The 16,038-nt window shown below is 43.2% G+C and overlaps 1 protein-coding gene across 1 annotated transcript in view; it reads left to right on the top strand.

Annotated features, from left to right (window-relative positions):
* Window positions 1-16,038, top strand: part of GPAT3 (glycerol-3-phosphate acyltransferase 3) — a 528,602-nt gene that overhangs the window by 368,842 nt on the left and 143,722 nt on the right. Inside the window, exon 8 of the mRNA XM_069236318.1 lies at window positions 15,692-15,747. Coding sequence (XP_069092419.1) covers window positions 15,692-15,747 — 56 coding nt within the window. The remainder of the gene's footprint in view (window positions 1-15,691; window positions 15,748-16,038) is intronic.

Raw genomic sequence — 16,038 nt, 5'->3', positions numbered from 1 at the left:
TCAATTACTTTTGGTGCAAACCTTGAACATGTTTCATCTTCTTCAGGTAACAGTTCCCACTTATCTTTGAACGATATACAGTTCAATGCCAAAACCTTGCGACTTGATCTGCATATCCATTTCCCATTGACGCAAAGTCCTGAGACTTCAGATGTGCACTGCATTTCACCACGGCAATCTTTTCAGGCATTTAAATAGCATGCAACAGTTCTTTAATTCTCTCACCATTTCTCACTGGTGAACTAGAAGAGGTCATGAAATCTCTCTATGACCACAACTGGCCAAAATCATGGACTATTCCAAATCCATACTGGCTATTCGTATAGATGTTAACTTTCAGCTGAGCAGAAACATGGCACGCTCTAGTAAGGGCTACCAGTTCTGCTACTTGGGCAGAATACACTGCTCGAAGCCAAGAAGCTTCCAGGATACCAGTAATTGTGCAGACGGCATATCCTGCTCTCAGTGTCCCTGTATTGCCTCTTAGACAAAAACCATCAACAAAGATAATTTGGTCACTCTCTTCCATTCGAGTGTCTCTAATGTCAGGTCTTGGTTTTGTGCACATGTCAGTTACTTCAAGACAATCCTGCTCAATGTCTTCTATTTTTTCAATTTCAACGTTTACATTCGGAAGTAAGGTTGCCAGGTTTAGCACTGTACGTCTTTTCAGTGACATATTTGGTGACCCTAGAAAACTTGTTTTGTATCTGTTCAACCTTGCACCTGTTAAATATTGGGTTTTCGTCTTTGTAAGTAGGTTCTCAATAGAGTGAGGGACCATAATAGTCAAGGGATATCCCATCACAATGACCTCACACTGTGTAAGGCTCTGTCTAACTGCTGCAACTGCACACAAACAACCTGGTAAGGCTGCTGGGTGTGGGTCCAAAGTACCTGAAAAATATGCTACTGGGTGGTTTACACCTCCATGGACCTACGTCAAGACAGACAAAGAACATGCATCACACTCATGACAAAACAATGGGAAAGGTTTTGTCTAGTCAGGCATACCTAAAGCTGGAGCTCTGCACAGACTCTCTCTCTCAATTCAGTGAACGCTTTCATTCGAGCCTGGTCTAACACTATGGGATCAGTGACTTCTTTGTGAGTCAGCTTCTGCAATGGTCTTGAAATGACTGAAATTTTTTGAATCCATTGGTGGCAGTAGCCTACCATCCCTAGAAATATCCTGTGTGGTCGGGGGATTCATTTGCAATATGGTTGTAACCCTTTCTCTGGATATCTTTCTTGACCCTTTCTCAATCTGGTGACCTAAGTATTTCACTTCTTTCTGACAGTATTGCAATTTAAGTGGGGCCACTTTATGACCATTCTTTCCCACATAGTTCAGCAAGGCAATCGTGTCATACTTGCACTCGTCCCTTGTTTTGGACGCAGTCAGCAAGTCATCAATGTACTGTACCAAGGTTGATTGGAAAGGTAATTCCAACGACTCCGAATTATTTTTCATGATCTGATTGAATATGGAAGGTGACTCTGAAAATACTCCAGCAATTCAACACCAACAGTAAACTCGGTCCAAAAATTTGCAACAAAAGAGAAATTGGCTGTCCTCATAAAGAGGCACAGAAAAGAAGGCTTGCGACAAATCAATGACAGTGAACTACTCAGTATCGCATGGAATCTGAAACATTATTGCAGCTGGATTTTGCACCACAGGACAACATTTGACCACAATGTCATTTACTTTTCTCAAATCCTGGACAATTCGAACTTTCCCAGAGGGCTTTTTCAAACCCATTAACGGTGAATTACATGGGCTGTTCAATACTTCCTTCAGAACCCCTTGTTTCACAAAGTCTGCAATTATTTGGGCGACCTTCAAAAGGACATTTTGTGGCGTGTGGTACTGGAGAATTTGAGGAAAATAACATTCAGCTTTACAGTAACTTTAACTGGCTCAACTCCCTTTATCAGGCCTGTCTGTTTTCCTGTCAGATCCCACACTTACTCTGTAACCATTCTTTGCAAATCAGGATGAAGCTCCTTTACTGTGAATACCAGAAAAAATTCAATCAGAGAGTATTCCTCATTTATTGTCTCACATTCTGTCTCTAGGACTTGGTCATCTTCATCATCGCTGTACATTTGAATCTCAATTCCATCATTTGAACAAGTAATCAAGCATCTTGTTTTACACAGCAAGTCTCTTCCCAGTAGGAATACTGGACTTGAATCACAGCCTACGAATTTGTGCAATCCTTAGAAGTTGCCAGTTTTAACCGGAACTGGTTCTGTAATCGGGTTGGTCAAATACTGATTCGCTACCCCTACAGTCTGAACTGTTTTACCTTAAAGGGGCAAATTTGGAACTTCACCTGATCTTACTGTAGAGCGTGTAGCTCCCGTGTCAACCAAGAATGAAACTCTGTCACCCATGACTTTTCCCCTCACATAGAGACCTCTCTGATCTACTTCTAAGGAGGTTGCAAGCACACAAGGTTCCTCATCTGAACTCTCGCTCACCCAATCATAGTTTATTCCATTCTCACTGTGTAACGGGAATTGGTGTACTGTGTTATTACTTTGGTTAAGCTTCTGACCTGTGACCTGTTGAGAAAGCATAATGTGCTGCTGTTCCATTGGGGCTTGAGGTATTTGGATTTGCTGTCTACGTACCATGGGAACCTGCTTTTGCATTAGGTGCAACCGTGTGATTTGCACATGTGGCATTTGCACCTGCTGCATGGGTTGAAAATTCTGCATTTGATTCATATTATTTTGACAATTTAGATTAGGACCTCTCATTCTCGGTCCTCTCATGTTCTGGAATGAAATGACATTAATAGTTGGCTGAACAACACCTTCCTGCACCAACATCGGACACTCCCGTTTCCAATGTCCTACGGCTCCACAAGTGTGACAAGGTAATAATTTCTTCATTCCCTGCACATCAGTCTGAACTACTACAGTACCCAAGTCTCATCCGCAATTCATATTACCTCCGTGACCTCTACCTCTCATCTGGGGCTGAAATACCATGTTTCTCGGCAGCTGCTGTGGAAACTTTCCTTGTATGCCTGTCTGAGCAGCTTTAATCTGCACCACCATTGCCTTCTCTGCAACACCTCATCAATCGGCATTGCTTGCCAACAAATCAAATGACTCTTAATCATCTGGCTAATTTCAGGTTTCAATCCTTCCACAAATCTGAATACAAAATAGATAATGTGCTTCGCCTCAATTGTCTCTGTACCACTGTAATGCCTGAACGCCTGTAACAATCTCTCATAATAAGCATGTATTGACTCCTTTGCTTCCTGAGCTGTCCTGTCAGTTCTTTGCCAATCAAAATTCTTGGGCGAAATTATCACTTTCAAAAATTCAGTCACCTTATAGTAAGATTTCATTACCTTGGGATGTGGTGCACCTGTGATTTTATCTCTTTCTGGTTCTCTTGTCGGCCAATCTATACTCCTCTTACATTGTATCCACAGGTCAGCTGGGACCACAATCTCTAATAACGTGTTCCAGTGCTCCCACAGGCACTTGGCAAGTTTTATGAACCGGTCTGTCAGCTGGTACCACTCTACTGGCTTCTGTCTCAATTTTGGATAATCGTTTTTGAACAATAGAATGTCACTTCTCTGCCAATGGACATGAACAAAATTCCCTCCTGGAATCTCTCTTATTGGTAAAATTTTCACTGGATCTTGGTCTTGCTGCACATTTGCAGTCAGCTCCACAGAATCCCCTGTTCTCTTATCTCTTTTCTTTACCCATCTGCCTTCCCACTTGTCTAGTACTCCCCAAGTCTGAGCACTTTGAAGTAACTCCCTAAGGTGTGCCTTCGTTCCGGCAGATCTCAAGTGTTCAAAATCTTTAGTCTCAAAATCTAATGTGTAACTCCTTTTTAAATGCTTTGTTTTATCTATTTCTATGCTGTACTTCTCTGCCAGGTCTGCTAAGCAGTTCTTCCAGACCGTGGTAGGGTCGGTCTCTAGAGATATCTAAAAGCTGTTGTTAAAAATTGCACGTCCCAAGAGATGCTGAACAGTAGGCAAGAAGAATTATGCTATTTTTAAGTAGAAATATTAATTTGAAATGTAATATTGATTGACATTTTAGAGCACACACTCTATAGTCTTAAACCTCTGTGGGCTTCCATAAGATGATACTTGTTAGGGGTCTTGTGCTTGCAGTATATAACAATCCACATGGCTCCTTAACTCTAATTGGGGAATAGGTAATTTACCCCTCCCCAAGACTCCCCACCCCCGCCACTTTCTTTGCTTGGTATACTTTCCTACAGTTGATCCAGTGTTAGTTCATGGAGCTCCTACATAGCTTCTTAAGTTGGATGAACAACTGGGTGTTGATAGTTCATGGAGCTCCTATATAGCTTCTTGAGTTGGATTAACAACTGGGTATTGTTAAAGCTTGGTGACAATACATGAATACATTGTATCACATTTTATAGCAATTAGAAAAGAACAAGGATCGTCCACTGGGTTCTGTAGCGCCCACTGAATGTATGTAAGACAGTTGAAAATAGTTTATAATCCTGTTTAAACATCAGTTTCCTTTAGGTGTGGTGCGATCGGAGGAGTGTGTATTTAATTTCACAGTGGTTTGGCCCATCTAGCTCGTTTTGGTGTGTCAAAATTTGTGCATGTCCAACTGGAGATGGGTGGACTACTAGCGGAAGAACAAAACTTGCATTTTTCATTTTAACTCCCACAGGAACATTTGCCTTTGCCTGTAAAAGAAATGCAGAATGTATTTACACTAAATTTGGCATAAAACTAGAACTTTAATCAGAAGTGGCCTTAAGTGGTTTGTCGTGTACCCGTTCAGTAGATTTTGAGATATCTGAATAACTAAAATGTTATGGGTAGGCTTAGCATGGATACTGAATTGGGGACTTTAGTGTCTGTTATTATATTATTACTATATAAATCACTTTGAAGAGGCAGTTTGTGTCCCACCTCTTTTGGGTTTGACCTCTTTTATGATGAGGAATAGGAAGCAGCAAATAACCCAATAAAAAAATGTTTAATATTTGGCTTGGCTTCACTTCCCCCCCTCCCTGCCCCCAAACCCTTGTTAGGACACAGCAGAGCATACACACGTTCTTTCTTTTTAAATATGTATTACGTTTTTGGGTGCGTTTACATAAAAAAAAAAAAAAAACAGTATTTAATAGGAACCTGTGACGTAAAAAATATTTCACGGGTCATGGTGAAAGTCGCGTTCATCATTATCATTACAGCTGCAAGCGATTCTGCAGAGCTTTGCCATTGTTAGGCCCACTTGGTTATGCAGTAATGGAGGACTAAAGTATTTGGCAAGGATGTATAATGTATGCAAGATTATGAGGCTCATTTTCTAGCAATACTATTTTAATCCATTTGAACTAGAAACACCAAATCTACAAATTATGCAGCATATTATAGTACAAGTGCAGGTCATTGATAATTATGCAGTAGAAGTCGCAGGCAGAGCCCTTCATAATTCAAGTAGCCATATCATTGCCTGTTGTTTTATCAACACACTATTAATGAAAATTAAACCTAATGTAAACATTCTAATTGCCAATCAGTGCCATTGTTATCAGAGTCTTAAAGAGAACAGTTTCAACAATGTCTCCCTTCTACAGATAGAACGTGTTTTTAACAGCTCTAAGGGTATTTTTCTCTAAAAGTCTAAATTCTTAATAACATAATTATCATACTTATTTTTACTGCATACAACCAAACAATATAGTATAATATTTATCTTACTATTTTCAATACATTTTTCCCAGTTTCAAAAACATCCTTTTCAAGCGAAGTATCACAAAATAAACATATCTGGAAATGCATAACTGTAAACATGCCGTATGGTCCTATATTGCTATGTCAGGGTTTGAGTGACATTTACAAACCAGTTAGCTTTAGGCATCATCATTCACTCTCATAAACCTTCAGTCGGGAATGGGTATGATGTTTCTCTCTCTCTTGCAGTTTTATGAAGGAACAACGCATGCACTTACCACGCATACCTTTACAACGTGGCAAGTACACGCATGCATCATTACCATGCCTGCACTTAAATTTAAAAAAAATTTAACCACACATATGCCTTTACGGCAAAAATGTAATTGTAAAGGCACAGTGGGTAAAGGCATATGTCCACCTTAAAAACTCCCTTACCACCGAAGAACTCATACCCACTCTAAACACCCCTTACCAACCCATACCCACCCTAAAACTGCCCTTATCACCCCAAATCTCATGCCCACCGTAAAACCTAAAAATGTCCTTACCACCTCAAAAGCCACACCCACCCTAAAACCTAAAAATATCCTTACCATCCAAAATCCCATACACACCCTAAACACCCTTACCACCCACAAACCCATGCCCACCCTAAAACCTAAATATGACCTTGACACCTCGAAACCCAAACGCACCCTAAAACCGCCCTAACCTCCCCAAAATCCATACTCACCCGAAAACCTAAAAATGCCCTTACCACCCCAAAACTCATACCCATCCTAAACCCTAAAAATGCCCTTACCACCCCAAATCCCATACCCACCCTAAACCCTAAAATGCCCTTACCACCCCATGCCCACTCTAAAACCTAAAAATGCCCTTATCACCCTAAAACCCATACCAACCCTAAACCCTAACCACCCATTACCACCCCAAATTCCATACCCACCATAAACCCTAAAAATCCCCTTACCACCCTAAAACCCATACCCACCCTAAACACCCCTTACCACTTTGCCAACTCCACTGTGTAGCCTGCTCTTTATATACAGGGTTGCAATCCCTGCTCCCAAAACCCAGCGAAGCCCACCCTTTTTGTATATGGTCTTTTCATTCACAGTGTGAGTAAGCTGAATGCAATTATTTTTAGTGTTGAGCTTGCAAGTGCTCTGGTGTATCTCTCTCTGGGCTTTTAACCACACCCACTCTTGCTATTCATTCTTTTGTGTGCTTGTTTTAAATACTTGATTTTTATTGTTGCATTTTGTGAAATGTCCCTCCTTTGTGTGCTATGTTACCTCCCAGGCAATTTCACTAGGGAACATTTTTGTTGGCCATCACACTTTGTCATGCTTCCCCCTTTCACAGCGTATGATCGCCCCTCCTCCGGTTTCGGTTTGCCTTTCATCCCAGCTGCAATCCTTTCTTGTGCTCACGCTCATGGCAGCCGTAGCGTTTTGAATTGACCTGCTTATGACAACTGTTATACTTTTCATTTTCAATTTATGTGGCAAGAAAAGTCTAGTTAGGGATTTACAGCGCTGATAGCAATGTAATGGGCATTTTGCCCCTCGGTCATGCAGGAATTTCTGGTCTGAGACCAACCACAGATGAACCTCAAAATAGGTATTGCTTTGGTATGTATTCAAAAGGTGAGGAATCAGTGGCTAAAAGTCTCTGTCAGAAGAACAAATGACATTCCTTCAGTAACACTCTTTCTGAAAGAGAGACTACCTAGCTGTAGAATCCTCACTGACCCTTCCATCCTCCTGTTCTGTGGTTGGACACTCTAGTGTTTAATAAGATACAAGGTCTAGGAATCCGCACACTCTCTATTGATTTGCTTTTGAGACTCTGTGTCTGGGGGGGTGCAGACAGTTTTGAATGCACCTGATGTTAGCATGTGGTGGTGGGTATATAGGCCTTGCGAATCATTTCTGAAGCGATACTGCTTCAGTGTGGAGCTGGAAGGTGCCAGTAGGTAGTTATAGTTAGGACCTAGTTTCCAGAGGAAGAGCATGTTTTGTTTTGCCAATTACTTTGGCCTTGCTTGCTGAATCTTCATGAAATTTTCAAAACTTATACTTCAGTCAGTTCAGCTGCTTTGTTGAAAGTTTCGAGGTGATCCATCAAGTTGGGGCTGAGAAGTGGGGGGGGGGGCAAACGTTTTTTCCACATGCATTTTCCCTTAGAGATTTTGAACATGACTACAGCCAGAACCGTTGGACGGAATTACACCAAATGTAGCAGAAAGTTAGCTCTTGGTTCACAAAGTGTGCTTTTTGTGATTTGGTGTAAATCTATTCCGTAGTTTTAGAGATATTAAAGGGCAAAAAATATGGATATCTAGGGACGCGGATCCACCGCGGGTCGATCCGGGGATCCACGCGCCAAAGTAAGAATCTCATTGGCTGGCTGCAACAGAGAAGTTGCAGCCACCATTTTCTTATATCGGGAACAGTCCCCGGGGCTCCTATTTGGGTTGTAATGTTCATGAAAGGGGCGGGGTAGAGACTCCCTCATCCCATGGTGGGGATAAAAGTGGGGTGAAAGCATAATTTGCGATGTTAAAATGTGTATAAATACTTTTTGGGATGTTTTTCGAGATCCACGGATCCACCCGCAAGGCTCAGCATGGCCCCCCCAGTGTAAATCTGCAGGTGGATCTGTGGATTTTGAGAAATATAAAAAAAATATATATTCATACACCCACACAAAGACCCTGACAAACACCATCACACTCACTCTCACACCCAGACAAACACTTTCACACCCGCATAGACACTCTCTCATAGAGGTTTTCACACCAAACAAACCCTCTCACATCTAGTTTCACAACCCAGCCAGAGATACAGGCCCTGCAGCCTAGCCCCGTTGTGCACGGACGAAAGCCTTGTGTGGCACAGGGTAGGGTGGTTATAGGGGATTTGGCTGCAGGCCCTGTAACCAACCCTCTTCAGCCCAACCCAGAGTTGGGTGGTTATAAGGGAGTTGGTCGCAGGTCCTGCAAACATGCCAAGCCCTGCAGCCACGTGCCCTGTGGTGGTTGGATTAACATATAATAATTATAATTGCTTTACATTAAAAAAGCATAGAGAGTCACTTAAAAAAACAAAGGTTACAGGGTTGTTATAGTTAAGCTCACATTTTAAACGCACAAAACCATAGAAAGTCGCCTGTCATTCTTATAGATATTTAGAATAACTATAACGCGTTTGTAGGAGGCTGGCCTGGCTTGTAGTGGGTACCAGAGGTACTTACACCTTGTGCCAGGTCCAGTTATCCCTTATTAGTGTAGAAGAGGTGTTTCTAGCAGCTTAGGCTGATAGATGGTAGCTATGGCAAAGCAGCTTAGGCTGAACTAGGAGACATGTAAAGCTCCTACTATACCACTGGTGTCATATGCACAATATCATAAGAAAACACAATACACAGAAGTACTAAAAATAAAGGTACTTTATTTTTATGACAATATGCCAAAAGTATCTCAGTGAGTACCCTCGCGAATGGACCCCAAACCTATGTGAGCTTGTAGAGGGTTGCTGGGACTGTAAGAAAACAGTGAGGGTTAGAAAAATAGCCCACCCCAAGACCCTGAAAGGTAGGTGTAAAGTGCACCTACTACCTCCAGAGAGCACAGAAGTCGTGATAGGGGGTTTCTGCAGGAAGAACAAACACCAGCAATGCAACAGTGGATTTCCGAACCTGAGTACCTGTAAGACAAGGGGACCAAGTCCAATAGTCGCGACGGTGTCGAGAGTGGGCAGGAGCCCAGGAAATGCCAGCTGAGGGGGCAAGGAAGCTGCCACTGGATGGAAGAAGCTTGGAGTTCTGCAAGAAAGAAGAGAGCTAGGGACTTCTCCTTTGGAAGACGGATGTCCCACGTCGAGATGAAGCTTGCAGAGGTGTTCCCACGCAGAAAGACCGCAAACAAGCATTGCTAGCTGCAAGGGTCGCGGTAGAGGTTTTTGGGTGCTGCTGTGGCCCAGGAGGGACCAGGATGTCGCCACTTGGATGAGAAGACAGGGGGGCGCCCAGCAAGTCAGAGAGCCCTCACAGAAGCAGGCAGCACCCTCAGAAGTACCGGAACAGGCACTTAGAAGAGGAGTGAACCGGAGTCCACCCGAAGTCACAAAAGGGAGTCCCACGACGCCGGAGGACAACTCAGACAGTTGTGCACTGCAGGTTAGAGTGTCGGGGACCCAGGCTTGACTGTGCACGAAGGAAATCCTGGAAGAGTGCACAGGAGCCGGAGCAGCTGCAAATCATGCGGTACCCAGCAATGCAGTCTAGCGTGGGGAGGCAAGGACTTACCTCCACCAAACTTGGACTGAAGAGTCACTGGACTGTGGGAGTCACTTGGACAGAGTTGCTGAGTTCCAGGGACCACGCTTGTTGGGCTGAGAGGGGACACGGAGGACCAGTGATGCAGTCTTTTTGGTGCCTGCGGTTGCAGGGGGAAGATTCCGTCGACCCACAGGAGATTTCTTCAGAGCTCCTGGTGCAGAGAGGAGGCAGGCTACCCCCAGAGCATGCACCACCTGGAAACAGTCGAGAAAGCCTGCAGGATGAAGCGATACAAGGTTGTTAGTAGTCGTCTTGCTACTTTGTTGCAGTTTTGCAGGCTTCCTGAGCAGTCAGCGGTCGATCCTTTGGCAGAAGGTGAAGAGGGAGATGCAGAGGAACTCTGATGAGCTCTTGCATTCGTTATCTGGTGAGATCCCCAAAGCAGAGACCCTAAATAGCCAGAAAAGGAGGTTTGGCTACCTAGGAAAGAGGATTGGCTACCAAGAGAGGTAAGAGCCTATCAGAAGGAGCCTCTGACGTCACCTGTTGGCACTGGCCAGTCAGAGCAGTCAAGTGTGCCACAAACACCTCTGTTTCCAAGATGGCAGAGGTCTGGGACACACTGGAGGAGCTCTGGGTACCTCCCCTGGGAGGTGCAGGTCAGGGGAGTGGTCACTCCCCTTTCCTTTGTCCAGTTTCGCGCCAGAGCAGGGCTGGGGGATCCCTGGACTGGTGTAGACTGGCTTATCAAAGCATTTCCAGAGGTTGGGGAGGCTACTCCTCCCCAGCCCTCACACCTATTTCCAAAGGGAGAGGGTGTTACACCCTCTCTCAGAGGAAGTCCTTTGTTCTGCTTTCCTGGGCCAGGGCTGCCTGCACCCCAGGAGGGCAGAAACCTGTCTGAGGGGTTGGCAGCAGCTGCAGTGGAGACCCCGGAAAGGCAGTTTGGCAGTACCCGGGTACTATGCTAGAGACCCAGGGGATCATGGAATTGTCCCCCCAATGCCAGAATGGCATTGGGGTGACAATTCCATGATCTTAGACATGTTACATGGCCATGTTCGGAGTTACCATTGTGATGCTGTACATAGGTAGTGACCTATGTGCAGTGCACGTGTGTAATGGTGTCCCCACACTCACAAAGTCCGGGGAATTTGCCCTGAACGATGTGGGGGCACCTTGGCTAGTGCCAGGGTGCCCACACACTAAGTAACTTTGCACCCAACCTTCACCAGGTGAAGGTTAGACATATAGGTGACTTATAAGTTACTTAAGTGCAGTGGTAAATGGCTGTGAAATAACGTGGACGTTATTTCACGCAGGCTGCAGTGGCAGGCCCGTGTAAGAATTGTCAGAGCTCCCTATGGGTGGCAAAAGAAATGCTGCAGCCCATAGGGATCTCCTGGAACCCCAATACCCTGGGTACCTCAGTACCATATACTAGGGAACTATATGGGTGTACCAGTATGCCAATGTGAATTGGTAAATTTAGTCACTAGCCTGTTAGTGACAAATTTGGAAAGCAGAGAGAGCATAACCACTGAGGTTCTGGTTAGCAGAGCCTCAGTGAGACAGTTAGGCATCACACAGGGAACACATACAGGGCACATACTTATTAGCACTGGGGCCCTGCCTGGCAGGGTCCCAGTGACACATAGACTAAAACAACATATATACAGTGAAATATGGGGGTAACATTCCAGGCAAGATGGTACTTTCCTACAGCGTTCTCTAAGGTAACTATAATTTGCGCCCTGGCCATGCACTGCTAATTACCCCAGATATTACAGCACTCATGACATCTTCTATAACATCATAGATGATATCACTAACTTTTGTAGTAAAATGATTCATAAAAATATGTACATGGCAGGGTGCGAGAAATAACTCTAACTATAGCAGGTGACATTTGAAATGTGAGCCTAACTATAATGTCCCTGTAACCTTCGTTTAGTTTGCTGTACAAATGGCAACAGCCCCCCCTCCCCAAGCCTGAAAAGGACCTAGGGAGCCTACCCCCGGGACTTCTTCCTTTTCTTCCTTCTGCCCACCCCTGAGACATAGCAGTTTCCAAACCTGTTTTGCTCTTGCTTAGTGGGAACATTTTTAAACCTCCTGCCAAGTGGGAGCAAACACCAAGTCTGCTTCCAGCTGGCGGGAGCTTCAAAAATGCTCCTGCTCACTGGGTGCAGACATTAGATCTGTTTCCTTGCTTGCAGTGATGCAAGCAGGTAAACATTTCTAAATAATGCTCCTGCCTGTATGGAGCGTCATTATTAGTTTGAGGCTACCCCTTGGCCCCCACTGACAGTGTGGTGAGGCCCCTGGTTGGGCAAGGCATCCTTCTTTTGTTGAGCTGGGCATCGAGTGATTGGGACCCCGGGGCTGAAATTGGCCAGAGATGGGGCCGCATGACCCCCTCCCTTGAATATACTGCTGGGTGCTGGGAGATGCGGTCCCTGGGGCCGAAATCAGCTCCAAGAGGGGGCCAGATGCCATCTTCGAAATTGCACTGGACCCTGGGATTCCCAGAATTCTAATTTGCCTGCAGGGGTTGGGGGGTTTGTTATGTGCCCTTTTCCCCATAAAACGTCGGCTAGACCCCAGGGGGTGGGGTCTTGGGGTGAAATCTGCCTGGGGAGAGGGGTCACTTGCCCCTCTCTCCCTTCAAAATTGCACTGGGCCTTGGTGGATGTGGTCCTCAGGATCAAAATGTGCCCCTGTCCCCAAACAAGCACACCGGGTCACTGGGGATATGGATGTAAAAGTGTTCCTGAGGGATGGGGTCCACAGGGCCTAACAAGGCTTGTGGGTACGGAGGGCCCACATGGCCACCTCCCTTTTACTTGAATAAGTGTCCCTGGGGGATAGGGTCCTCGGGCCACTAATGACTTTAATAAAACAAATTTTAAAAAATAGTCCCGGAAGGACGGGGTCCCCGAGATCAGGCCATATGGCCAAACCTGCAATAACGTTATAGTTAGGTGTGATAAAAATATATTTGTTTAATATAAAAAAAACTTACAAATACACTGGGAAAACAAAGGTTAAAGTAATTTTATAGTTCAGTAAATTTGTCAATGACAATATAAACATTTTGTACTTTTAAAAAAAAAACAGAAAATCACCTTTTATTGTTAGCAATTCTTACTATAACATACTCTCCCACCATGCACTGCGTATGACCTCACGTGTGGCATCACTCATGCCATTGTCTAGGACATCATTTATGACATCACTGATGACATCTCAAATGACATAATAGATGACATGACTGATGGCGTCATCCATGCTTCATTTTCCCACATGGTGCTGTATAAATTACTTTGGCATTACACATAGCATAGTTCACAGTAACAGTCAACCAAAAATATATGGGAAACCCTCATTCAGTACGATGTTCCATCTATATACAGCTGCTCAGAGAAAGCTAAAATAGGAAATGACAATTCAAAAACAAATGTCTTACTATGGACAGCTTTTCTTTGTACCAAACCCCTGACACACTCCAAACCTACATTAAAAATGAAGTTGATATTAGTAGAAAAATGAGTACTGTAAACAGTTTTTACTCTGTGGAGAGAGTTCATTCTATACCACACTGCTTGCAGATAGTGAAACTCTCATGAGAAATAAACCACAGAGTATTCAAAAGAATCTAGTAAGAATGGTTTACATTCTAGGCAGCAGTGTTAAAAAAAACACTGTGCTAAAAATAGCCAAGATCTGAAGGTGTTAAAGATCATACTACCTGCACCCTTCGTATCGTGGTGGAAACCTTACAAGTAGCCCATCTTCTGAAGCAAAACAAGCATGCGTACCTAGGTTGGTACCTGGTGCACACACTCTTTTATGTAATGTTGAAGTTGTCATGCTGACACAGTTTTGTCAAATACTCAGGGCTGCTTACAAAAGTTAGTATCTACTATGTAGAATCTTTCTCCTGTTCAAAAAGTGTTCTGCAGAACCAAAACGTTTTGTGAAGCATAATGAATATATCAGCTGTTGAATTTGTAGTGTGTTCAATACCTCTACACAACTATGGTGCATTAGTAGCACATGCATTTTGTAAACACTCACACCCATTAGCTGGACCCAAGCTGTACGTAGAAAAATATGGTAGTTACCCACCACCACATAAATTGTAAAACAAACTTGCACACTCATTGGATGATGTAATCTGTGATGTCATGAATGATGTCATTTGAGATCTCATGAGTGATGTCATAAATTATGGAATAGAACATGTCATGAGTGATGTTATCTGTGAGGTCATAAGCAGTGCATGGTGGGGGAGTAAATTGAGGGGCTATATATATATATATATATATATCTGTGGTCAAGCATTTTTTGTGTATTCTTTTTTTATTCAAAGTATTTTTTTAATGTTATAAATAGAAAGCAATAAAATAAAGCATATGGGAGGAAGAAAAAGCACATGGACAACAAATGAAGTTCCAAACCGTATTCTTGAAGCAATTACATTTCTGAATAAACAAATATAATAGGTTGCATCAGGAGTCTGGAAAATTGCAGGGATCTGGAGGCCACAAACCACCTGGTGTTATATTCCCCTAGAGTAGCAACGTACTGGAGGGAGGTGGTGGATCGCTACTCAACACATGTTGCTGATGGTGCAGTTTGTGCCACCGTCATGTGTACTGGGCATTGGTGTTATAAAAACAGACTATAAAATGAAGTGAAAGATTGTACAGTTTACACTCTGTCTAGAAAAAGACATGTAGCTAATATGCTGGCTGAGCACAAGAACTCCAGAGACACAACAATGGATCCAGGATGTAGCAGCGTGGACGACAGCAGAGGAAATAAAAATGAATCTATCGAAAACTAACAAAGAAGACCTTGGCCTTGTGGAAAGCGCTGGCACATGCATTGATCTCCACTTCCTTACAAAAGACCCCCTTGAAGGCTGGAAAAACATACCGGTCTATTATAATATTACTATCTAAATTAGTGCGGCCACACAATTGTGGGCCGTGATTTTGTATGATCTCATTGACCAATTATCACATTGTGCAAAAGTGTTCCAATTACTTTATGTACCCTGTCGCCCGAATCCAACCAGCGTGCTGCATATGTGTTATTTGACAGAAGCTGAAACCCAAACTGTCTGCTTTTTGGCATGTATGCATTTTTTTTTAATCCCCAAAAGAACATACAGTGGCACATTGCCCAACATGGAGAAAATGGTTAGAAAGGAGTTGCTCTATTGAGGAAGCGGTTTTCAAGTGTTAACGATGACTGATAACAAGATGTTTTACAGTCTGTGCCAATTTCTGGTAGATTTCGAGAACATTTTGAGAAACATTAAATCGTATGTTGGCATGGATGTAATATATGTCTGTTCTTTTTTTAGATGTAATTGTGATGAAAGTTAGATGTTTTTCACTAACCAGTTATAACCTGTAGCTTCCATATTGAATTGACTTTCTGAGTTTTGCTCTGTCCTCCGTTTCTACAGTTGTACCAATGGTATAACCTTGCAGCTGAAGCATACCCTATGTGCATTATTCTACACCTAAAAAGTCTTAATGGTGCCTGAATTTTGTATTTTTGATAAGCGACAACATATAATTTATTGTCCTGATTAAGAAGAATGCAGGCATTACTACAGGACTTTGGAACATCATCATTGTAATCATGCATCTTTCTTCAAATAGGCTCCAAGAACATGTTGCAGATAAGGACAAACTGCCAATTTTAATTTTCCCAGAGGGTAAGGAATATATTTTTTTATTGTCGCAAGTTATGAGCATTCTGTGGTTGCTCTCAGAGTGGTTCTATTAGCTTTGCTTTTTATTTGCTACATATACTAATATCCTGCTAAGAATGCATAATATGAATGTTCGTAATGTGAAGTTACTTATTGCTTGCAGGGGTTAGGTATATGTGGTGAGGTCTTTCTATTACGTGCTGATTGTATGTGGCACCACAGTGAATTCTGAGTTTATAGTCAAATCTCCAGCTTGTTGGCTGGATGGAAAGGCAGGATTGACAGATGTCGTGC

This window comes from Pleurodeles waltl, chromosome 1_2, assembly GCF_031143425.1.
Source record: "Pleurodeles waltl isolate 20211129_DDA chromosome 1_2, aPleWal1.hap1.20221129, whole genome shotgun sequence".
NCBI lineage: Eukaryota > Metazoa > Chordata > Amphibia > Caudata > Salamandridae > Pleurodeles > Pleurodeles waltl.
This window is presented reverse-complemented; position numbering and strand designations above follow the sequence as displayed.